At 45.7% G+C, this 18,045-nt stretch overlaps 3 protein-coding genes across 19 annotated transcripts in view; 2 read left to right on the top strand and 1 right to left on the bottom strand.

Annotated features, from left to right (window-relative positions):
• Positions 1-1,838: 1,838 nt before the first annotated feature.
• Positions 1,839-8,661, top strand: CREBZF (CREB/ATF bZIP transcription factor). Of its 4 annotated transcripts, XR_010996361.1 has the most exons (5): positions 1,839-2,788; positions 3,445-3,522; positions 4,870-4,940; positions 5,958-6,071; positions 8,452-8,661. XR_010996361.1 is itself a non-coding variant. In XM_068181651.1 (3 exons), the coding sequence occupies exons 1-2, from the start codon at positions 1,866-1,868 to the stop codon at positions 3,491-3,493; spliced, it is 972 nt and encodes a 323-aa protein (XP_068037752.1). In that variant the 5' UTR covers positions 1,839-1,865; the 3' UTR covers positions 3,494-3,522; positions 4,870-5,898. The 4 variants fall into 4 exon arrangements, 1 of the variants encoding a protein (XP_068037752.1); XR_010996360.1 differs by lacking the exon at positions 5,958-6,071 and having other exon boundaries at positions 8,452-8,660; XR_010996362.1 differs by lacking the exons at positions 5,958-6,071; positions 8,452-8,661 and having other exon boundaries at positions 1,839-2,870; positions 4,870-5,898.
• A 1,431-nt stretch (positions 8,662-10,092) lies between these two features.
• LOC137469151 (transmembrane protein 126A-like) lies at positions 10,093-15,723 on the bottom strand. 2 transcript variants are annotated; one of them, XM_068181657.1, is made up of 5 exons: positions 15,617-15,723; positions 13,703-13,827; positions 11,655-11,848; positions 10,938-11,052; positions 10,093-10,352 (listed from the first exon to the last, which is right to left on the bottom strand). In XM_068181657.1, exons 2-5 carry the CDS (start codon positions 13,816-13,818, stop codon positions 10,148-10,150), a joined length of 630 nt encoding a protein of 209 aa, XP_068037758.1. In that variant the 5' UTR covers positions 13,819-13,827; positions 15,617-15,723; the 3' UTR covers positions 10,093-10,147. The 2 variants fall into 2 exon arrangements, with proteins under 2 accessions (XP_068037758.1, XP_068037757.1); XM_068181656.1 differs by lacking the exon at positions 15,617-15,723 and adding an exon at positions 15,186-15,326.
• Positions 15,724-15,821: 98 nt separating this feature from the next.
• Positions 15,822-18,045, top strand: part of DLG2 (discs large MAGUK scaffold protein 2) — a 984,419-nt gene continuing 982,195 nt past the window's right edge. For 6 of the 13 annotated variants that reach the window (XM_068181604.1, XM_068181603.1, XM_068181608.1 and 3 more), the window contains exons 1-2: positions 15,824-15,966; positions 16,638-17,717. In XM_068181604.1, the coding sequence (XP_068037705.1) occupies positions 17,699-17,717 (19 nt within the window). In that variant the 5' untranslated portion in view covers positions 15,824-15,966; positions 16,638-17,698. Of the gene's footprint in view, positions 15,967-16,637; positions 17,718-18,045 lie in introns of all 13 variants that reach the window. The other 7 variants (XM_068181600.1, XM_068181601.1, XM_068181597.1 and 4 more) reach the window with 2 other exon arrangements.

The raw sequence follows: 18,045 nt of genomic DNA, 5'->3' as shown, positions 1-18,045 counted from the left end.
GGCTGAACCAGATGTGGTTTCTGGCTCTGGCACAGGTTTCCCAGGTTCCCTCTGGTACATATTCCCAGATGTGGATGACCCCATCCCTGGGAGCATTCAGTTTGAGGTTGATGGCGCTCTGAGCAACCTGGTCTAGTGAAAGGTTTACCAGCTCAAGGCAGGGGGGATGTAACTAGGTGATTTTTAGGGTCCTTTTCAACCCAAACCGTTCAGTGATTCTGTGATTCTGACTCTACATAAGCAGCGGCTGCTAGCAGCCTTTCTTCTGAACTTCTCTGGACTGCCCTTGAACCCACACAAAGCCAGGTGAGAAGTATTGCTCTACTACCTGCTGTGTGACGAACCACAGCATTTCTTCTGATCCTGGCTCCTACAAGTGTCATTCCACAGGTGTTTTATGGACCACATTCTCCTACTGTTTAATCATACTTCCCTGCTCTGAGGTGCCCACCCCACACGCACATTTAGTTAATCTCAGTGCTGGCAGCTACAGTGTAAAAGCCAACTGACTCACGTTAGCCACTACACCCTTGGTCTGAGAGCTGGCTGCTCTGTTTGAATTAGTCCATAGGCAATGAGGAGCACCTGCATCCCTCTGGTCACTGCAAGAGATCCTGAAACCGGGTCCCTAAATACTCTAAATCTGGCCAGAGGACACCTGCTCTCTTGTGTGATAGAACAGCCCCAGAGGCCTCTGCCCCAGCCACGGGGTATGGTGGGAAAGAACCACATTGCACTTTTCAGGAACATTCCCCCTTCCCACCCTTTGGCAATGGCTACGTGAGAGAGACCTTTCCCCAGACTTCCTCACACGCAAACCCCTTGTCACTGCCCCCCATTCCCTCCTTCACAGCCTGTCACACACATTTCCTACACGCCTCTCATCACCCAAACCACACACATCTCCCCTCACACCCCCAGCCTCCCACACCTGTCACCCTGCTGTCCGCAAAAATCACATTTGTTACCTGGCGTGCAACAAGCCAGTAATTACACATTGAGATATTCATTTATTTCAGAGCTGCAAAGCCTGGATGCTTGGTGGTATTCTACAAATCAAACACACTGATTATCACAACTTTTTACTATTTATACGTTTTAGCAAACAAGGGAATTGGTGTCACAAGCTAAAAGATACCTAGTTCTCTTATTAATTATTAGTCTATCAGTTAATGATTCTCTCTTGCTAATTAGTTTGCATGCTCAATCTTTCTCTTTTTTTTGGGGTCGGTGGTCCGTGAGTTGGTGGTTGGGATCTCCCCCTGCTGGAATTATGTTTTACCCAGTCGGAGCTGACTTAGCACAGTTGCCGAGTTTGGATTATTAATTTATTCCTTATCGTGGGAGTCCTGCCAGATGTCCTTGTGTCCCGTAAATTCTGCATTCTTTGCGTTCACTATCAGCAGTACATCCTTCTTCCCAAGCTTTGTTAACCTCCCCCTAGGTCTGAGGTCACTGAAACACGTTGAGCCCTAAACCTTAACAAGGCAATTCTAGTCACAATTAATTTGTCCTTCTAACACCTGGAGAGCCCTTAGAGCTCGTTGGCTGCTCTCTGTTTCACGGGTCTCTCTCTTCTCGTTGTTTAGGCTTGAAAGTGTACAAAGCTCAAACGTCAAAGAACAGCCTGTCACAAGGAAATCGTCACCCGCTCCACACTCGGTAAGAGCTTCCCCCCATTCCCAGACGCCGCTTTCCCGCGCGCGGGCGCAGTCGCGAGGCGCTTCCACCGCCTTCCCCCCCCCCGCCGCTTCCCGACAGCCCCCGCGGCGGGAGCGCCGCGCCGCCGCCTCGCGCCGCGCCGCCGCCTCGCGCCGCCCGCTGCCCTCAGGCTCCGTCCCGGCTCGCCGGGCCCTGCTCCCGCCATGCGCCACAGCCTCACGCAGCTGCTGGCGGCCTCGGCCGGCGGGGCCAGCCCCTCGGGCGCCGTCTGGCCGCTGGTCGGAGCGGGACAGGCCCCGAGAGGGCGGGATGGCGGCGGGGAAGGGGACCCGGGCCCCGCGCGGCCCAAACCGCAGCCGCTTCCGCGGCGGGAGCCCCCGGGCGCCTCGGAGCCGCGGCGGCAGGAGAAGGAGGCCGAGGCGCCCGGCGGCCCGCTGGAGGTGTGGGAGCAAGAGGACTGGTTCCCGGGGCTGGAGCTGGGAGACCTGCTGGAGGCCGCCCGGCCGGACTGGGACCTGGACGCGGAGCTGAGCGACTGCTTCTGTGGGGACCCGAAGCCGCTGCCCGCAGCGGGCCAGGGCTCGCGGCCGGCGGCGCCCGGGCGGAGGAGCGGCGGGGCCGGGAGTCGGCTGAAGGCGGCGGCGGCGGCGCGGTTGAACCGGCTGAAGAAGAAGCAGTATGTGCTGGGGCTGGAGAGCCGCCTGCAGGGCCTGGCTGCCGAGAACCGGCAGCTGCGGGACCGTAACCGCGGCCTGAGCCGCCGCCTGCGAGAGCTGGAGCGGGAGAGCAGCTACCTGCGGGCTGTGCTGGCGAACCAGAGCGCGCTGGGGCAGCTCCTGAGCCGCCTGGCCGGGACCCGCGCCGGCGGGCTGCAGCTCAGCACCAGCCTCTTCAGGGATACGGGCAGCCCCCGCCACCAGCACCTCCAGCCCGCCGGCGAGAGCAGCGACCACGACTACGCCCTGCCCAGCTCCCGGCCCCGCGGGCTGGAGGAGGCGGCGGCGGTGACTGAGACGGAGGAGGAGTGGGCGGCCCCCGGCGGGATCTGCCTGCACGTGGACCGGGATCAGGTGTCGGTGGAGTTCTGCTCCATCTGTGCTAGGCGGGCAGCGGCCTCCTTCAAAATGTAGGGTCAAGTACCTGCTGCAAGTACTCGTGGGGTTCTCACCCGTAAGGGCCTCGCGTCGCGGCGGAGGAAGCAGGCGATGGTGCGGAGGAAAAGAATCTATACAGTAGTGATGGGGTGGTATTGGGGGAGATGCAAAGGAGGGGAACCTGGCGCTTACTTAAGTGGCCAGGGTAACAAAAATTCTCTCGAACGGTACGTTGGGAGCCAGACGGTGGCCTTGGTTAAGGTCCTGTAAATCTGGCGTGTGGACGGTAGTGGTGTGAGCCTGTTTGGCGATGGGAGTCGCGCAGAGCTGTGTGCAGCAGTGCGACAGTGGTCGTGCAGACTGACGCGCGTGGTGCACACGCGGAGGTGCCGCCAGAGCCCGTTCGCAGCACTTGGGTGAAAAGATCATGCCGACTTGATGCACGAAGGTGTGCTCGGCTCCACTTCGCAGTAAAGATAATGCTGACTACCCGGTCTTGAGTCAGATAATGTCTAGCCTGCTTATCCTGAGGAGCCGAAAATGCTTGCTTAGAAAACCAAACAAAAACTCCATTATGACATCGTCACTGGACAGACTTAAGAAAATAGTAATGATCGACAAAAGAAAGCATGCATATAAAATTGTACTGCATCTCAGTTATACATTACTATTAAAACCTCTCTGACAGTTTCTCTTTTAGGTGGTTGCCCTGCCAGGCTCCGTTGTGTAGGGGTTAAAGAACAGTCGTTTTCCACCTCGCAACCTGGTAAGGATCAATATATTCCCATAATGTGGTATCAGACAGCTTGCTTTGCTTATCCCAGTCTCTTTCTGAACCCAGACTGGTTCAGAAAATTATTTCTCTGGTCCTTGGCCTACTCTGCCAAAATATTTCTAGCTCTGGATGTTAATTTATAGTAAAGGCTACAATCACATCATTCTCATTAGCCATTTTCCTTTTTTCATTTTTGAAACAACTACATTGGCTACATAGTAGCCAATACAGGAGCTACATTTTGAATTTTAAGAAACTGCTCATGCATTTGAAATAGAAATTTCCTATTAAACCAAGTATCTGATGAGAGGAAAAAGAAAAATATGCTCATAAGGGTGATGTGACATTTATAGCCTTTTATTACAGGAGACTGTCCCAAAAGTCTTAAGTAAATTGCTTTTTGAATGAAAAAAAAAGGAATTTGTGAGGTTTAAAATGCTGTCTACTGTTAGTGATGCACGGTACCATTCAAAAGCCCTTCTCTAGCTTGCTCTAATTCATGATGCAGAGTTTTACCTGATGAAACAGCCTGAGCACTGGTTAAATCACTACACAGGAATCCTCACATAGAGGAGTTGCTCTTGCATGGACCTGAAAGGAGAATTAGGTGTGAAGAATCAGTGCATCGAAGTAACTCATTACCTTCCCACAAGTAAATCTCTGTGCCCATGCACACTGAAATTCCGATGTTACTTAAGAGTAGCTTTAATTTTTAAAAATATTGCATGTATATGCATAACTCTACTGTAGAGTTCTTAATTTAGCCTCTTCCAGTATCCAGAAATCTATAACCTGATATAATTAAACACAGTTTGGAGATGAGCAAATATGTATCTTGAGGCTAATGGTATGAAAAGTGCTCCATAATTGCTCCTGAGATAGGAGGAAAAATAGTTTGGCAAAAAAATAGTGTGTGTTTTCTTGTAGTAGTCAGTGTTTCTCCCTATCACAAAAGATGAGTGGGTTCTTTTTTCAGTTGTATTAAAATGTTTAGGTTGTTTAAATGTATGTCAGTTGGGGGAAGAAGGATTGTGAAAATGATAATATGTAAAGTGAGGTTTCACAAAGAATACTTTTTTAAACCAGCTTCATTTATTAATTTCTTTTTTTTTTTAAATTATGCTATTTAATGTTTCTGAAGTCTTGTTTCTTAAAGCCTTAAATTTTGTGTTTAAGGCTAAGTAGGTGAAAGCATTTTCTCCAAGTCATTTGCTTTATTGGTGCTAGACTCTGTCAAATGTTCATCAGTAGAAAAGGAGTTTGATTTTTCTTTGTGAAACATCACTGTGTGATAAAGTATATGTGTATTTAGCATCCTTGTTTTTCTTTATGCTAAAGTGGATTCAGCTGTGTTGGGGCAGAAGAGACGGGACCAGCTGCTGGCCACATTTCCTGCTTTATTTTAAAAGGTAGTATAAGAAATGAGAATAAAGAGGTAACAGGGCTTTTGCTGTCTTTGGTTAAAAAAAAAGAAGTTGAATGCTGGGATTATTTACTGTCATCCAAGATGTTTTTTTTTTTTTAAAGGCAATAGTCTATCAAACAGGTTTTACTCCACTGTATGCAGAATTCCATCTGTTCAGGGGATATTGCCAGCATAAAAGAGACTTAGTGGGATATGTGTGACCTTACAACTCTGTGGTGGCATCAACAGGGCTGTTCAAAGTTTCAGTCTTAACTTGGGTAACTCTGCTGTAACTGATGGGTTGTACCAGTGCACAGGAGTCAGAGTTAACCGCCAGGATCTGCACTGACTGATATGCAAAATGGAAATAATTTAGATTCAACCTAATCTCAAACTGCCTAGCTCAGACTTCATGAACGTGGTTTATTTTTCAGTTTAACGTGCTTGAGGAAAAGAGAAACACTATTGTAGCAATCATGGGATGTTCCATTGGCATTTTTACAGTTACTTCAGTGTAGGAGTGTTTTTTAAGTTAATTTAAGTATGCATTCTTGTCGCATCACTGCTGAATGGCAGGGTCAGGGACAGTTCTTCTGGCCTCTGCTGAACCTGCACAATGCTCTGTCGTGACACGACCTGTGGCTGTGTCTGAGAGCAGCTGATTTTCTGACATGCAAAATGATGTATTGTGGTACAAGAACAAGGTCAAGTCCCAAGAAAGTCAGTGGCTGCAGGCATTTCTAGTGCCTACTGAATCATATTTAAACCAAATAGAAGGGAGGAAGTTATTTGAAACTAACCAACTGTACTATCTGTATGGTGTATTATTAATGTAGCTTTTTGAAGTGAAAGCCTTGAAATGACTTAATACTTGAAAATATATTGTAAATGTTTCTTTGTAATTATGTGCCATTCAGATAAGAATACAATATCACAATAAAATCAGACTTGTTGATCTTTCAGTTTATGGGCTCAAATGTTTTTTCATATTTTCATGAATGACTTCGTTCATTAAACCAAGTGGTAAAATAGAAAGGGGAAAATGTTTCTGCTATCTCTGGGTCATCAGCTGGAAAACAAAATGTAATGGATCAGGGTATGCAGGAGAAATGTTCTTGCTCTTCTGTCTTTAAAGGTAATTAATTCTGTGGTGAGGACAACACAAAGGTGTTATTCCTAGAACTGCAGACAACTGTACTTCTGAGAATCACCATTTCTTGTATTTCATAGTTGTTCTTAATTTTTTTTATTAATTCGGATATATCTGATCAATATACCATGGAGTAGTAAAATACTTACATAAACCCTTCTATAGTTTATTGGCATCTTCCTCCTTTCTGTTTTATTTTTAGGCTCTGAAGTTTCACGCCTGGTTAATTACATGCTGTTGAATCACAATCTTTGATCAAATTACTATTTCCACACTAAATACCGGAGTGAATGTTAAAAACAAAAGGTTTGATAGTGCTGGAAGGACAGAACATTTTCATGGCTCTAGAGTGGGCCATGTACTGTATGTTCAGATTTCTGTTCATCTTTTATATGTAGAGGACAGTTTAAAATAGTGCACTGGCTTTCCAGCATGAGGGGATTCTAGTGACAGTGGTCTGTAGCTTGGTAAGGAGCATTTCACAAAAAATACTGCATAAAAATGTAAAAGCATACTGGCATGCTCTGCCTTTTTGGCCTCTAGCTGTAGAAAATATCCTGTTCAGCATTGAAATGTGTTTGGTAAATTGTATGTACCACAGAACCAAGTGCTGCCAGTGTTCAGCTGCACAGCTATGGTACCTGCATTTACCTTTTTTTCTCTCAACAGAGCCACTTGAAGACTATTTAGTGTCTAAATAAGAAACAATTTCATGCTCAGTTCTCCTTTAGTCCTTTGGAGTTTGATCCTGGTGCTGTGACTCTTGGTACCAAGTTTTCTAAATTAACTTCTGTTTCCTGTGAAGAGCTTTGCAGCATCTGGGGGTTAAAAACAAATTGGTGCTTCTGTAATCTGTAGCTGCCTGGAGAGATGATATCAAAGGAAATGCAGGGAGCCATGTTCCAGCATTTCCAGATAATCAGATTTCTCATGCCATTTGTCAAAATTGTAATCAGTTTTCCCTGTGAAACACCAGAATCTTTGGCAAAATCCAAAGGCCCTTTGTACATTTACTAATTTTTTAAAATGCTGTGTTTTCTAGAGTTTGTAGTTAAGGAAGTTTTCTACTGGAATCAGCAATATTCTGGTTATAGGGCTATATTACTCACTATTAGTTACACTGTAAAATGTCCGAAGGATATGTTGGGTATGGGAGCTGTTCAAATGGACTCTGTTTAAAGAACACTCTGTGCAAAAATTGCACATTACCAGCTGCTGATTCTACATTTTTCCACCCAGTTTAAGTGGAATATGCAGATGTGGAGAAATAACTCTGCCTGTGCTCATTAGCAGAAGGATGCCAAGGGCAGGACTTGCACATGTACCAGGAGGATTTGCAGAAGTAGAATACATTGTGATGTTGAGACAGCATTCAGAATGGTTCATCTACAAGAAAAAAAATGGATCTTCATCTACAAGAAAAAAAGTGGATCTTTATTAGTATTTCTGTTGGCTCTTATCTGTAGCTGTTCTTGGCCTTCTTTTGGCCATGGTTCAGACTTGGAGTAGCCTGAAGTCCTTTCTCTGGGATATGTAGCCTGTGCCTGTCTTGTTTCTACTACAATGGTGGAAGAAAGGATCCAACTAACACCTATTCTCACTCAGTGTTTGTGGGCAGTTTATTACAGTTGTCAGAGGCCGAGGACTGGTTCTTGGGGATTGCAGGAGGTAGGTCGTATCCTGTGTAGGAAACAGGGAAGGGAAGAACATTCCCAGATTCCTGTGTAGGCATTCCTCCACATGCAAGCATGCCAGAACTGAGATAGTATCTTGGTGTCCTATGGAATTCTGAAACAATTTCAGACTTTATTGGTTGACTTCTGAGAACACTTCTTCCCCTTAATAGTTTGAGAAGTACAGAGGGTGTAACTGAAGTTTCCTTGTTCACAAACACATCACCTTTCTAGTTCAGGAGTGTTCAGCTGACCTTTGATGTGACTAGTGCTGAACATAAAAAGTACATGCCTGCAATTTGTGTATTTATCAGTGATGCTGGAAACAACTATCAGTCTTTGCAACTTACTAAAATGTTGAGGAATGTAACTTTTCTTTTTAATATATAATCTTCACCTTTCACTTTAAGAAAGGAGCATCTAAAAGGATGTGGTTTGTCTAGGTCAGACCACCGAACATGAGAACATGCATTTTGATGACTGAGGATAATTATCACTTCAATTTATACCAAAATGAAAGTAGTATGTGGAAAGGAAGATCCTTTTGAATCTCACCCTTTAATAAGCACTGGGATCTGTTTACAGTAACTATATAATGCTAAACACTTGCAATAATCACTGAGCCAATCATTGTCATTCTTCAAGACACTATTGCACAATAACACCTTTATTTTATGTTTTTATTATCACAGGTAAGTGGTTCTGTTGGTTAAAGTCTGATGGCTTCCGGAGACATGACAATTCACTGTCATGTTAAATACTTGGTCCATGGGAATCTCCAGTCTGGGTGATTAAGGTAAGGCTAAGCTGTCTGGGTGCAGACCAGGATGGGAACACCATGTGACACAGCAACACTTTGAATCAAGGAAAACTAAATGATCTCTGCTAACAACAGGGAGTCTGTATTGCTGCTTCCCTGTACAAATCGGGCTGCTGCTCCTGGGTATAGATAAAGAATGTGTCATGTTCCTGTTCTAATGACCCATTTTTAAGGAAAAGGTAGATAAAGATGATGAAACTCCTTCAATATATTTTCATCAGCATTAAAGCATAAATTTTGACCCCTTTCAGTTAAAGGTCTCAATGCTGAATTCTTAATTCTCATTAATAAATATTTTCATGTGCATGGAATAAATACGTCCATGTGCATCTCAGGGGATGCTAGAATTTTACTGAAGTGACTGTTGACCAGTAGCTGTACAGCTTTTACAGTTACAGAACCGTTTAGATTTGGAACAGACCCCCAAGATCATTGAGTCCAAGCTTTCACTCATCACCAGGTCCTCAACCAGACCATGGCACCAAGTGGCTCATCCAGTGGTTTTTTGAACATCTCCAGGGATGGTGACTCCTGCCACCTCCTGGGCAGTCTATTCCAATGCTTAATAAGCCCTTCTGCAATGAAATTCCTCCAACCTGAAACTCCCCTAGCACCATTTGAGGCTGTTTCTTCTTGTCCTGTCACTTGTCTGGGAGAAGCCAACCCGCACCTATGGTGAGTAAAGACCATACATCAGATTGAGAGTATTGCTTCTCTAGAAGAATTCCTGATTTAGCTCTCAGACTGCAGAATACACCTCATGCAGTAGGAGAGCTGCAATTTATATTGCTCTAGAACATACAGCCACCAATGTGAAGACACACCTGACTCATAAAGGCATTACTCTGGACCACTGATCTGAGAAACAGCTGAGATATCCCAGTAATGGCACCGGCCCTCATAGGCCGCTTGACACAGCCCCATCCTTCAGAAAAAAACCTGATTTCAAGGCAAAATGGTTACAAGGCCAAAGGCTGTTTTTTTGATATGCTGGGAAGCCTGACAAGACTGACTGCTGATTGCTCTGTGATAAATGTTCTCTACAGTATGACCCATCTAATGGTATAAAAGGGGTAATCTTGTGACAGAAGTTTTGTGCTAGCAGAATGGAGAAAAATACTCAGATTTTGAGTAGATCTGTAGTAAAACCTTGCCTTGATCTTCCCCCTTTTGGTTGTGGGTGGTTTTTTTTTTTGTTTGTTTGGTTTTTTTGGGGTTTTTTATGTGTTTTCTTAAAAAACCAAATCTGTATGGTTTGCATTATGAAGGAAAAAAAACCTCTTTTTCAAGAATACTCATTTTTTACAGCTTCTGAAAGTTGTAGCATCACCTTAGAACCAAACATTAAGCAGGCACTATAAATGCTTTCTTGCCTTCCATTTCCAAAACAACCCTTTTATTCAGGCGTATACAGTAAACTGGGCATAATGGAAAGTTTAACCTGCATTTAATTCAAAACTTAAAAAAAAAAACAGTGTGGAGACTGTTTTTGTATTAAAAAGACACAGCAACACTTTTTCTTTTTTATTATGGTTACTTATCCAAGGCAATTGAGAAGTTGCTTTACTTTATTCAGGTAGCTCTTCAGGATCCCTGCTACTGTTCATCTGCAGCAGCATTTTGATATATATTCCATGCTCTTTAGTGGCAAGATATAATCCAGTCAGAGCCTGTACCAGTATACCCACACTCATCTTTCTAAAGACAGGCTGAGAAGTTGTGAGCCAGTAGCGTAACAGATTTTCTTTCCCTGGCAAGGGAGTTGACATATACCTAAACAACAGAAACAGTGGTAGAAACTTTTTTTCCATGCAAGTGTCAAGATTTAACATAAATATTTATGTAGATAGTAATTTTCTCTTCCTTCTCCTATGTTAAATACACCTGGTGGTACTGAGCTCTCTGCATAAATGCTTTAAACCATCCTGCATGCCTTGTGCCTCACCAAGCCTCGCCCTGCCCTTGCTGTGCTCTGAACTACACAGAATGACACCTGTCAGGGACTTTGGCTGCTGGGCACTGCCCAGGGTCAGTGAGGTCTCTTGGCTGTCCAGCCACCTTCAGTGGTGGTAGGATGACAGCACACACCCAGGCACACCCTGGGAGACTTGGATGGCTCCTGCTAAACACAAGGGCTTCCCAATGGATCGCTTTGCAGATCTTATTTCACTTTGGTGTAGCTCTTACAAACTTCATTTTGTAATTAGATGACCTTAATGTATATCTCCTTCCACATGCTAAATGTCTACAAGAAGACAAGTGTGCACAGATCAAATATCTACAAAAATTACACTGAGAGCTGAACATTTAACCCATAAATGCATTTCAATCAATACATTGCAGGTAAGTAAGACGTACCTTGCTGCAAGGCTTGCATTCAAGGGGATAGCCAGGAAAATGGGATAGAAACCACCCACAACAGCACCTACTAATCCTCCTCTGATCACAGCACAGACCTCACAGTTCAGCTGACCTGCGTGGCAAACCATATTTCACTGCCAATATCCACACATGCTCCACCACAACAATTTATAAGCTACGTGCAACAATCTGAAAACAGGCTCTTGACAGAAACTTCCAAGCTGTACAGGTATGCAAAAAAATATGAAGAGATCTTTTCTTTTAAAAAGCAACAACAAAAAACCCAACATCAAAACAACAAAAACAGTCCCAAAACAAAAACTGAGACAAAACCAAAAACAATCACTTGCACTGCAACCCATGAGGAATTTATCATTCGAATGCTGACCTTCAAATGAAATTGTACAGCTGGGGGGGAAATTGAACTGCCTTGTTGCAGTCACTTTTGCATGACTTTGAGTGAAAAATGCTGAAAGTAATTAACGTGTCAAAGAATTTTTTTAGAAATAAACATATATATGTCCTTTCCCAGTCCACTTTGAGAACTCAATGCTGTCCAATGCATTCTGTTTTTCAAACTCCACTTTACAAACTGAGGTTTTTCAAGACCACGACAATTTAAGAGCACTGTTCTGCTGTGAGAAAAAGCTCCTCTAGTGTTACAGTGTGTAGAGAAAGCAAAGCCCTTAAAAAAAAAAAATAAAAGGTTTTTACCTGAAAATAAAGGGTCATGCACAAAAGCTTCATAAATTGCTGCTGTTGAAAGAAATGGAATAACAGCCATTGGCATAGCAGACACCAGGGAAGCCTTTCTGACATGTAGGATGCTCCTGAAGAAATTATTTGCTGCTAAGCCACATAAGCTTGAATTTGCTGCTAGGAAGAATTTTCCATGATTACAAAGGTTCCTGTCAAAGAGGGAAAGTCATTTCAGTAACTGAGAACTGTAAAAAAGTTTAGTTTAGTCAACACTACAATTCTCTTCTGAAAATCCTGCAACAAGGGGTAAGAGACATAATCTCTCACTGGTGCAAAATGGAGAGTAACTATTTTCAAAAGCAGCCAGTGCCACATCCTTTGTTATATGCCACACACTCCAAGAGTGAAGTGACAGGTTGAAAAGCTGTTGCTACAATTTTTCCCCCCATTATTATAGTCAATGGAAACTACATTAAAGTTCTCCTAATAAGCATGTCCCTAAGGACAATGTTTTCTGAAAAGAAATGAGGAAATATATATATACAATAAAATATATAATTTTAATAAGTCAAGTCAATCTACTTATAATTCTTCTACATTTTAATGTTTTGAGTAATATTAAGCACTATGGAAAAGATTTCAGAGATGTACCTGCTAATATCACAAAACTTAAAACATTAAAAATGTCAGACATCTAGGACACCAACTATTTCTTGTTTTGAGTAGGAAAATACAAATTTTACCTTTACAATCACAGGCAGTGAAACACAGGCAAACACAAAAATAAATATAGAGGACTGAGATTAAAATTTTAGCAGCATTATTAGTATCCAAACCAGAGCAACTTAATGTACCCAGGACCAGCAGAATCTACTTAGTGAGGTACAGAACTGCTACACTGCACAAAGGAAAAGGAAAGGAGGATGGAAGAGTTGGGGTTTTTGGTTTTTTGTTTGTTTGAGCTCCCTAGTGTTAAAAACAAGTGCTTGGGTAAACAGGAACTCTCAGTTTGACTGAGAGTCAAGCAGCATGCTTGCTCTTCCTTTCCAGACATCAGTGAGCTCCCCTTTGGATACAAGCTGCGAGTCCTGCCAGTGACTGGCAGCTGCTTCTTTCCAAGGTCCAGCAATCCGTAAGTCCAGAGTTTCTATCCAGACGTTATCTGGATATTAATAGACCTATCTATTACCACATCACTACTGAGTATCTGCCTCCCCTGCTCTCCTGGGGACGGAGGAGTTTTGGAGGCTGAGGGCAGCAGATCCTACACAAAGTTGTAGCCTTTGCTTTCTCACCTGTGTGGGGAGGCCCTGTGTTACTACCGGCAGTTTGTTTAGCCAGCAATTTAGTCCTATTAAAAAAAATATAAATAAAATAAGCTTCTGAGTACTCTTATTTCTAAAAAATTTATCCAAGCTGATACACACATGCAAATGGCTCCTAACAGAAGCAGCTCAGGTCCAGTAAGGTTTTGCAGTGACATGCAGTATCACAAACCAAAAGGTCATTTGTGAGGCCCAGAAGGCATTTAGCTGGCTTTCTGCTGTACAGAACCCTGCTGGTGAGCCTGCAGGACTCCAGCTGACTCCTCCACCACCACCTGGACACCTTTGTCTCGCCTTCCTGAAACAGGGAGCGGTGCAGAATGAAATACAGAAACCAGCAGGTTGATGCTCACTCAGCTCTGGCCCCAGGCCAGCCCTGCTGGACACAAGATGACTCCAGCAGAATCACATTTCAGTTTCCTAGAAATTTTTTTAGCTCTAGCACAGGACTGTGAGAATGCTCAGATCCAGTCAGGGCTGATCAGCCGTCGCAGAACCCTCAGCACTGGGGAGCACATGCCAGAAATTAGCTGAGCAGGACCAGAGCCAACACTGAAATAACCATATTGAAAAAAACACAAAACAAGTTTTCTGTTCTGGACAATAACAAGCATCTTCACAATTAACTAATTTTGTAACTGCAAGGAGAATTTGTAATACAAGAATAAGGAAAAAGAAAAGCCTCCGGGACTTGAAATGTTTGATGCACTTATCTTCACTTATTTTACCAGCACTTACTGATCTGCTTTAGGAAGCTCACTGAACATCTTTTGTATCATTTCCATCCGCTTAAATCTTTCCAAAATTAGTCTCTGCTGTGGAGAATCTAGTTCAAGAAACTGTCTTCCTGTCATCTTGAAGTCCTGGATCATAAGGGAAAAAAACCCCGTATGTAATCAGAGTTATATAGCTCCAGTACAAATCAAATAAAGATTTAGACTCTTTGCCACAAAAGCATTCCCTATTTTGCATGGCAATACTCCAGGTTTAAACTGATTTAACTGTCAAACAGAACTGTAAGAAAAAACCCCAACCAGATAAATCCATACTTTGTAGACATAAATCAGAAAGCATACAGTAGCAGCGGGCTTGTGTGGCAAGGTTTTGGTAGCAGTGGGGGATGCAAGAGTGGCTTCTGAGATGCCAGGAGCTCCCCCATGTCTGACAGTCTGTTCCAGCCGGCTTCAAGACAGACCTGCTGATGGCCAAGTCTAAGCCCAGCCACTAGTGGTGGTGTGGGGGAAAGTCAAGAAAGGGTAAAAACTGCTGCAAAACAATAGCTGGAAAAGAGTGAGAACACGTGAGAGGAACAGCCCTGCAGGCCCCAAGGTCGGTGCAGAAGAAGGGGCAGGAGGTGCTCCAGGCGCTGGAGCTGAAATCCCCCTGCAGTCTGTGGCACAGCCCATGGAGAGGCAGCTGTGCCCCTGCAGCCATGGAGGTGCATGATGGAGCAGAGGTCCACCTGCAGCCCCTGGACGATCCCATGCCAGAGCAGGTGGATGCCCAAAGGAGGCCATGACCCAGTGGGAGGCCTGTGCTGGAGAAGGCTCATGGTAGGATATGTGGCCACATGGGGAGACGAGCCCACCTGCGAGCCCAGTGGAACAGCCACTGCTACTGAAGGACTGACCCCTGTGGAACGGACCCACACTGGAGGAGTTCATAGAGAACTGCAGCCTGTGGGAAGGACTCCTGCTGGGGAAGTTTGTGGAGAACTGTCTCCCATGGAAAGGACCACACATTGGAAAAGGAAAAGAGTGCAAGGAGGAAGAAGTGGCAGAGACAACATGTGATGAATTGACTACAACCCCCATTCCCTGTCTCCCTGCACTTCCAAGAGGGAGGAGGATATATAGAAAACTAGGAGTGAAGGGAGGGGTGGAGGGAAGGTTTTTTTAATGATTTGGCTTTATTTTCATTACCTTATTCTGATCTGATTGACAGTATATTCAATTTCCCCAAAGTTTACTGTTTTGAGTGTAATGGTAATTGGTGAGTGATGTCCCCGTCCTTACCACACCCCCTGAGCTTTTATTCGTACTTTCTCCCTGTCCTGTTGAGGGGGGCAGGAAGTGATAAGAGCATCTTGGTGGCCACCTGAGGCCAACCCTTCACAACAGTTCTTGATTACACTTGGAGTTGAGTGACTCAAGGGCTTCTTTTCCTACACGCTTTACTGCAGAGGGAATTCTCCCAGATTTACTTTGGCAGTCATACTTACCTTAAGCTGCTATTATAACGCGAAGGCTGTGTCCTAAGCCCTACCTGTGGGACTGAGCCTGCTTCGGTTCGGGCTTGGCAGGACGCAGGAGCCGAAAAGCGAGCCGAGGGGGCAGGATCTCACCGGGATCGCTCCAGGCCGCCTGAGGAGGGTCCCCAGCTCCGTGCTGTGGGATCCCACAGACAGCACGTCACGCAGCTGTAAGCACTCCCCTCTCCCTCCGTCTTGCACACGACTTGTACACGCGTCTCTCCCTTGCGCGCCGCTGGAGGCGGCGGGAGCCCTCCCAAAGCCCCGGGGCCCGGCTCAGGTCAGAATCCTCACGCCGAGAAATTGCGGCTCGACCCCGATCTTCAAACCCCACCGCTACCAGTCGCCGCCCCCGCACCGCGCTGACCCTCCCGGCCTCCCCGCCGGGCTCAGGCTCCGACCTTGAGCCGTACGGACGGACACGGCCGCACCGCCCTCACCCGCCGCTCCCGCCGCCTACAACATGGCTCCTCCCACCTCACGAGCTCCCCGTGGGCGCCGCCATCTTGCTCGCTCACATGACCCAGAGCTACCAGAGGCCGCCTGTGATTGGGCCGTTGGCCGCAGACCCAGCATGGCGGCCGCCGATTGGCCGCGGGCCGGCGGGCGGGGCGCGGAGCTGGTTGCCGGGGCGGCGGATGGCGGCGGATGGCGGCGGCTCCTCGATGGCGGCGGGGCTGAGCGCGGATCCTGCACCGGCGGCCGGGACGCGGGGACTCCCCCTTCGGTGCGGGGAGGCCCAGTCCTCGGGGTAACCCGCTGACCCCCTCCCCTCAGCCCGTGCCCCTTCCCCGCCTGCCCCCTCAGCCCTCGCAACGCCCGCTGCCCCCTTCCGTCGCCACCGGCTCCTTTGTGCTCCCTCCCCGTCCCGCCCCCTTCGAGCACCCCTCGCCCCGGTTGCCTCTCGCTTCGCCCCACCTCCAACCCCTCCCTCATCCCCTCAGCTCCTGCCCCTCGCTTGTCCCTCGGCAACCCCGGGGGGAATTGTCCTGGTCCTTAAGCCCAGTCCGGCTCCGCCAGTTCACCTGCGCTCCATGCCAGTCCCCCAGCCAGCCAGCCCTCTGTGCCTTGTTTCGCCTCGGAAAGCAGCAGGCGGACCCCTTTGGGTTCGAGAGAAGCGGGGGAGGGTGGAGCGGGGAGGGGATGAAGGGGGACAGCCCCGGAGTCCCTGCCCGCGAGATGCGGGGACGAGCAGATCCCAGCTGCGAACATAGAGAGCAGAGCAGAGCCGTCCCCTTCCCAAGCACAGCCCCGTGTCCCCGAGAAGACGATGCACAGCAAAGCCCTGCCATGTGCATCGCAGCTCCTCGTCCCCGCGGGGAAGGGAAGCGTTCGGAGCTTGCCCGCCTTTCTCAGACTTTTCCTTAACGAAGTAGATGAGGAAAATCTATCCCCTTTCTGTTTCTCTTTTTGTTTTTCCAGAAAAAGGGGGAGAGAGAGAGAGGCTGATACTGAAGCCAACCAGCTGCGCTTCTGAGTGGGAAACTCCGGACTGATCTCATGGCTTGCTTTTTATTTCATTAATACTTCATTAACTCTGAAAATGAATCTTTTGTGAAGCTCTTCTCCTAACTCTCCTTATTCCTCTTTCACGAGGTGGCTGCTGCTGTGCAAGGGAAGGAATGGCATGAAGTAAATGACTCCAGTATAAAGCAATCTGCTTTGTCCAAGTGCCCAGTGGGCAGCCCTGTCACTTTAATAATTCCAGGTCAAGGGATTGCTTTCCTCGTTTTCAATCCTCTCTTTTAATACATGGGAGGATCAGAGGGACATTAAAGACCGTAAGGCTGGGTGGCTTGCAGATAATAAAAATGAAAGTGTCTGCCCAGTGACTTCTGTTGGGTAAGAGGGTGATATTTGAAGGCTCTTGTCTGGTGAGGAAAAAGGGATCTTTTCAGTCTGCTGTGTAGTCACCTAATACATAGCTAGCAAAATTAATTCAAGAAGTGAAAGAGCTTAAAGAGGCGCTTTGGATTGTTTTTGTCTTCCTCCTTATTTGGATTACTTGGGCGTTTTTGTCCTGCAGATAATATGTTTTTGAGCATGTACAGGTGGAGTATTGAGACAGCTGCCTAGAGATGGACTGTGCCTTAATTGTATTGCATAAAATATTTTGATTTTCAAACTTTGCTGCCAGAAGAGGAGTTATAATATGGTTTTATATTGCCAAGGAACGTTTGCTCTTGTATTTTTATAGAGTCAAATATATTTTAAAGAAATTGAAAGCATCTCTTAAAAAAAGAATCAAAAAGCTTCTTTCCCCCCCCCCTTTTTTTTTTCTTATTTGTGGAGAGCATCGCAAGTCCAATCCAAGGGAACAGCAAGTATTCACAGAAATGAAGACTGAAGCTGCATTTCCTTACTGAACTGTAAAAGTGTTCTGCAGTAGATAGTCAGTTCCTGACCTTGCAGAGTGTTCCAGTAGTACTTCGTTAGTACCTGTAAATAAGTGCTTGCAACCAGATTCAAAAGTAGGAAGAAGAATGCCAGTCAAGAAGAAAGGTGGGCTATGAAGCTTCATATCTCATATTGTGTCTTCATTGTGTTAGATTGTTGATTTCTAGTACTTAACAATTTCAAATTAAAAATGCTTTAATGGGGAATGGAAATAATTTTTCTTTTGCATTGAAAATGAGAGAAAAATCTGTGCACTTAAAATAATAGTTTTTAAAAGTAACTTTATGCTGTGTTTTAAGATTTACATCAAATTTGGCCTCAAATGGTTTTTTTGTAAAGTTCAGCCGTCTGAGATTTTGAACAGACACCAAGAGCAAAGCTTGATGTTTAATTTTGTGAGAAGCCTCTCTTGCAAATGCTAATAAATTTGAAA

The sequence above is a fragment of the Anomalospiza imberbis genome, chromosome 2 (assembly GCF_031753505.1).
Source record: "Anomalospiza imberbis isolate Cuckoo-Finch-1a 21T00152 chromosome 2, ASM3175350v1, whole genome shotgun sequence".
In the NCBI taxonomy this organism is placed as follows: Eukaryota; Metazoa; Chordata; class Aves; order Passeriformes; family Viduidae; genus Anomalospiza; species Anomalospiza imberbis.
This window is presented reverse-complemented; position numbering and strand designations above follow the sequence as displayed.